The sequence below is a fragment of the Centrocercus urophasianus genome, unplaced genomic scaffold (genome assembly GCF_019232065.1).
Source record: "Centrocercus urophasianus isolate 14NV4802_14NV808 unplaced genomic scaffold, USGS_Curo_1.0 seq_10, whole genome shotgun sequence".
NCBI classification, from domain to species: Eukaryota; Metazoa; Chordata; class Aves; order Galliformes; family Phasianidae; genus Centrocercus; species Centrocercus urophasianus.
The window spans coordinates 70,643,062-70,649,554 of NW_024884142.1; the positions used below are offsets into that span (position 1 = coordinate 70,643,062).

General features: G+C 42.6%; 1 protein-coding gene across 1 annotated transcript; it reads right to left on the reverse strand.

Moving 5' to 3' along the window:
• Positions 1–579: 579 nt before the first annotated feature.
• NDUFAF7 (NADH:ubiquinone oxidoreductase complex assembly factor 7) lies at positions 580–6,467 on the reverse strand (the record flags this gene model as incomplete). The annotated part of the gene is made up of 9 exons (XM_042818680.1): positions 580–898; positions 1,290–1,463; positions 1,734–1,877; positions 2,660–2,773; positions 3,482–3,540; positions 4,073–4,283; positions 5,219–5,329; positions 6,041–6,115; positions 6,186–6,467. Coding segments are annotated over 9 exons (1,383 nt in total), but the record flags the coding sequence as incomplete, so codon positions are not given.
• Between the last annotated feature and the right edge of the window lie 26 nt (positions 6,468–6,493).

Sequence of the window (6,493 nt, forward strand, 5' to 3'; positions counted from 1 at the left end):
TTAGAAGTTTCTTCATACTTTTTTGTTGGCATTAGATATACTCTGTGGTGGGAATTCTGGTAGCAGTTGCTTTCTGACAGATAACTTCTTTGCATGCTTCCTACTACCATTCTTATAAAAACATCTTCAAAGATGTCAAGGCATGTTGTTTTGAGTAAGTACCTCAGCTGAGTGCAGCTGACATCTATCAGATCTTGTTTGTCACTGACAAGTTTTAACTTGATTCCTCCACACAGTATTACTCTCAGCTCTGTAGTAAGACCCCTGAAACACTTTATTCTCAGCTCAGTGTGCGCTGATTTCTGTGTATGCAGTCCCTGATATCTACACATGTGGTTTAAGTAGGTCAGTCAGTAAGAGCACTGTGTTGCACTACATGTGCTCTGAAAGCACTCTCAAAACATGCCTAGGCTTTGGAATGTGGGTTGGTCTGAGAAAGGTTGGTAAGAGGAAAATTGCTGGAAAAAATGTGACATTTCATCTTCCTTCAGTTTAAAGATAAATCAAAATGTTTAGTTGTTACCTTACTGCTTACTATTGCAAAACATTTAGTCCATGAAAATATAAAATGCACAGGACTTGATTGCTTTAACCTTAATTTTTTTTTTTTATTTAATAGGTTGCTGCTGAAAGTTACCACTGGTACACATCTCGGTACAGTCATTGAAATTATTTGTGACTGAACTTACTTCAGTGAGAGTTCACCAAATCCAGCAACAGGTGGTAGGGGAGACTTGGATCGTGGATTATCGTTATTGGTAGGACGTACAACTCTGTGATGAGGCAGTAAGGCAAAAAAATGAAAACAGTCTCCCATTTTCTTAGGGTTCATCAACATATCGAAGCTGTGGAGCAATTGCTCGTGAGTTGCTGAGTCGCGTGAATTCTGCAGGAGCACCTAAAAAGAAAAAGAAGGGAGGCTGTAACCTTTCCTGCTTCCCTATACAATCCCTCAGACCTGCCCTTGTATCCTTCCATCTATCCTAGTGTAACAGTCCCATAATGTTCAATAGAACAGATGAGCACTGGTGGAACTCGCACAGTAAGTACATACCAAAATATGGCAGGAGTATAATGAGTTCACTTTGAGGTCTCCAAAGTAATATATATCTTATATATATATATAAGGGAGGTAACTTTATGCTACTTCACACCAACAGGTCATTTTTAACAACTTTTAATAAGAATCTGATTGTAAAGCAGCTCTCTTGCTGCTTGAGAATGCTGCCAGTGGATGAGGAGTGTGCTATATACTGCAAACAGTGCTGTACCTGCAAACACTACTGTACCTGCAACCGGAGCTCAATCCCCATGTTTTTTAAAAACTCCCGTTGCCTTATGGGGCCCAAAGTTGCTGTTCTTCCCTCTGCCATCTTTCGAAGATAACTGAAATCAACATCTGCTGTCAAGTCTGCTGTACCTGGGGCTTTCAGTACATCGTGAAGTTTGTGATTCCGGAAACCCTGAAAAATTAAATTGCAAGATTACACTCAGTTGTATTCCTGGCTGTCAAAGATGTAAGTGAGGCAGGGGCTGAAGTTATGCTTCCTACCAGAGAGAAACCCCGAAAGGTACTGATTAAATGAGAACTCAATTACACCATTTTACAGCTGTGGCAATAGTAGAGTTTTCTTCTATGATGTCCAACTAATTCTTTTTTTGCAGAGAACTTAATGATCCAAGGGAAAAAGAAAAGATAACTGAGTATTTTAGCATAGTATTTCTGGACATACCCGGAACGTGTCAGTCTTGGTTCCATCGTGACCATAATCAGCAATCAGTGCAGCCCCACCATCCTTTTCTATACGACAGGCAAGCCTCTGGATGAGGACGCCAGCCTCAGGACATACTTCCACATGATCTCGTGTTTCTTCAGGCTAGTGCAGAGTTCAAAGACCAAAATGCCTGTATTAGCAAAAAGTACAGGGCAGGAGTATTCCACACATGTCTTGTTGGGACTTATCACTGGGCACAGAGATACAGGGGCACAGTCCAGGCTACCTATAACTTGAGCTAGTTTTTGCTAACGGTCTCTTTCAATTAGAGTTTTCCAAGTTCTCAATTTCTTTCATCTCCTGTACAGCCTACTCATTGGAATGAGGCTTTGTAACAAATGAGAATACTTGCATAGAGTGGAACTGTGTTACTGTGGTAACAAAAATTAGAAACAACACTTCAGCCACGCATACACTTCAGAAAAACCTTTGTGTAAAATCTTGCAGTTGGTTTTAATCTCAGTTAGTTTAAGAATCCAGTGAATTTTAGAGAGAACAAGTCTTAGACACCTGCCATTAAAGGTCAGTATGGCACATATACCCAGTGAGTATGTACAGAGGAGCCTGAGAGCCTGGCTTAGGTACAGCCAGTTTGAGAGGGTGATGTGACAAACACAACATAGAACTGTTTGTTGCTTGCTGCATCCATAAAACATTTAAGCCCCGATTCTGCTAAACTTGATGTACCTGTTTATTGTGCTACACTTTCAAAGCACACAATGTTTAATGCTGGTGGAAGCTTTGTAAAGAAAGAACTGTAAGCTGTGCTTAGTCACTGATGGATGGAGAGGCATCATCTTCCTGCCAAAGTAACTGAGAGGCAGTATGTGACTTTAACGAGACAGTAATGACCTAATTACAAACTCTGACAGGTGTAACCTTACCTGAATAAAGTTTTCTGTTGCAGGGGTCCTGGATGGTGACAGGACAAAGCGCAGCTGGTCAGGGACTTCTGGATCTATATCAACCAACACTTCATGCCAGCCTTTCTCTGTTCTCTGTTTAATTAACCCACAGTACTCATTTTACACTCTAATAGGTATGCAGTATCTTGTTTCGTTGACTGAACTACACTGCCAAGCATTTTTCAAAAGTTCTAATTAAGTACATAATGTGCTATTAATTTACTTGTTATAAGTTACTTGTTGCTAATTGATTTCAGAAACTGCCTTTGAAAAAGCATGTGATAAAAATTAGTCAGTAGACTTGATAAGTACAGGTTGAATTAAAAGGAATAAATGGTGCCATTGAGAACAATTCTTTTGACAATTCATTGTTTAACTTACTAAAATAAAATTATTCTAGCAATAATTTTTCATAAATATTCTGAAACTGAAGTTGAAAGTTTCTTCTGAATCTCATCTAGACTTCATTTTGCTATTCACATCGCCAGTAGTGGTACACACAATAATGCTGAACTGGAAACCTTACTCATGTTGTGTAAGAAATGAGGGGAAAAAAAAAAAAAAAAAAGACTTGTCTAAGCAAAAAGAAGTCTTTAGATTTCTAAAGTTTTTCTTCATGCAAGAACAATTACTAACTTTACAGCTGCCAGGTGAATTAAAGCTTTATTTGTCCAAGCTTATTTAGAAACATTTCATCACCACAGCCAATGCATGTGTCTGGTTTGGTACCATCACTCTATTCTTCTCCAAAGAGAAAAGACCATTAAGCATACGGTCACATTTACCATATTCTTGCTATACCTGAAACTTATGTATTGGCAGGGCATCCAGAAACTCATGCGCTAAGTAAAAACTGTAACCTGGAGGAAGGTAAAAAAAAAAAAAATCAAACATTATATTAAATCATTAATGCTTTTGTAGCAGTTTCTAATGGAAAATTAAAATTATTATTATTTTTTAAACTTCTAAAGCATTGTTAGTTAATGGCACTGAAATAATTATTATTCCCAGCTTGGATACATTAAAGGCAACATATCTACAGCTAGCTATAGTTTCCAGTGCATGGTTTTTGTTGTTTTTTTGTTTTGTTTTGTTTTTTTGGTTTTTTTTTGTTTTAAGATCTGTATCTCATGAAAGGACTATTACAGTTCCTGTGCCTTTATTTAGGCAAAAACAATAAATGGTTTCTAAAGTGAAGAAAAATTTGGAATATATGAAATTGGGTAGCTATCCCAAACTGAAGTTATGATTCTCATTAATAAGCTTAAGCACCTGCCTTGGATTCATACATACTAGCTCCTAATTCTTGCATAACTTCTTTCTTTTACCCACAAGGAAGGTTAGCAGAGCTGTCCTGGGTTACTGCTGTAACAGGATGTTCAAGCCCCTTACCTTGCGGTACGTCCTGAATGTCTCTGTACCAGTAAATGGGAATTCCAGTCTTGCTAATGCCTTTCATGTATGCAGATTTGTTCTCAGGGTTTGACTGCACCTTTCCTCCTGTCAGCATCTCTGCTTGGATCGCACTGAGTTTAGGACTCACTTCTACCAGATGAATAGAGACATCACATTTACTAAGTACAGAGGCAAGTTGGTTGAAGACCTGCAAAGGCAGAGAAGTTCTATAAGGTACAGTCATATTCTGTATACCTTCAAGAGCGAAGAATGAACGTGATGTGATTAAGGGTTAAGGATAAGACTGAGTTAGCTTTCATTCACTAAGACAGTCTCAGTTAAGACAACTGCATTTTGCTTCTCTAGAAGGAAAATAAAATAACAGAATATAATAAAAGCTGCTACAGTTCTAACAAAGTTGGAGGACTATAACATATAATAATAAGGACATGAAATGTTAGTCACTTTAAAGCTCCTACTCTTTTAAATTAACTTTTCTAATATCTGTAGAGCGCTTAGCACTGAAAGAAAAACAGCTCTGTTTTCCCAAACAGCATAAGCAAAACATGTTCAGTATTACATATTTCCCTGTGCAGATTTTTATCATTAACACATAAATCTGAAACTTCTGAGATACTAAATCCCATTATCAGTGTGTTTTTGAATTATTAGTATGTTAATTACTTGATAACCATGCTCCAGTATAAGAATAAGGAGGGTTAACTCAAGCAATAAACCCAGCAAGCCCCAGAAGACCCAGGGGAATCCAACACAGATTCATTCCTGCATTCTTGTCCTCTCTGCTCCCTGCTGTTGCAGGCACGGAAGCCTCACATTTATGCAAGCCTGGATAATGTATTTTCATAAATAAGCTGCCATGGAATATTCCTGCCTTCCCTGTCAAGCAGTGTTTGTGTGGTTACATGTGTGCCTGCACTGTCCTGCTGTCCATACAGAAACCTGGGCCCTTCTCTAAACATACAGACATGCACGTTTTAGTTAGTCAATGCTGCAAATCTGATTGCAGTGATGTGGCTACTTAAGAACATTAAACTCCAACAGCAGAACCTCACTTCTTCAGATCACTGTGCAGCCAGTGAATAAGGCCAGAATTAAGGAGCATTAAAGTTAGCTTTCACCTACCCGCAGTATATCGTCTGTGAGGGTGCCCGTCCCTGGGCCCAGTTCCACCAGCTGGAACGCATTCTGCTTACCCATGGCCATCCACTCACTAACGTACCATATTCCTATTAACTGATAGAAACAACACAAAGAGATACACGTGAACTCCAGAATCTGTGGGAAGTGACACCTGCCTTCTGCCTGCTAATAGCTAAGAGTGGTAATACGTTATCTCAGAACTTACAGATGGTGTTCCAAGCTATAAAACCAGAAAGGGCTTCCCAGCCTCCTGCAAAAACAAGCCACTCTCCTAGACCAAGTCCTCTTTCATAGAATCAGAGACTCATTAAGGTTGAAAAGACTGTGAAAATCATCTAGTCCAGTCACCGACCCATCCCCACGTCCCTCAGTGCCACATCCACTGTCTTTGAACACTTTCCATGGTTGGTGATTCCCCCACCTCCCTGTTTTTCCTAATATCCAACCTGAACCTCCCCTGGCACAACTTAAGGCCACCACCTCTTATCCTATTGCTGTTACCCACATGAAGAGGCCGACCTCACCTCACCACAACCTCCTTTCAGGCTGCCGTAGGTCTCCCCTGAATGTCCTCGTCTCCAGACTGAACCACCCCAGTTCTCTCAGCCGTCCCCAACTAACATCAGCGCTCCAGATCCCTCACACCTTCGCTGCCCTTCCCTCAGGGCCCCAATGTGCTTTTTGACCCAAAACTCAGCACGGCACTGGAGACGCAGCCTCAAATCTTTTGGGCGGACGCCTTCCAACGGAACGAAACCTAAACCTCACTGAGCGGGAAAGCGGGACACGGGGACTGCGCGTCACCTCTCCAAATATCTGGCTGATCTCCGGCGAGGTGATGAAGTCCTCTCCGACGCCGCCCCGCCGCGTGTAGTAGCCCTGCGAGGGGAGGAGATGAGCACCGAAGGGCCGCGGCGCTCGGTTCGGCCCCCGCCCGGCCCCGCCGCACCTGCCCGGGGTTGGTGAGCGCTTCCCGCATGTACTCCGCCACCGTCACCGGCCCGGTGGCGCGCAGCTTCAGCAGTAGATGCCGCAGCACTCCGCCGCTCCCCGCCGCCTCCTCCTCGCCCCCCGCGCACGAACGGAGCCGCGTCGCCAACGGAGTCAGGAGAGAGGAGAGGAGCCGACGGCGGCCGGCGAGGCGCGGGGCCGCGGCCAGGAGCGCACGGCACGCCTGCGGCGGTGGCATGATGGGCTGCGGCACCGCCGACCGCTCCTCCGCGCCGGAAGCGGGCGCTGCGCCTGCGTCGCCGAGCC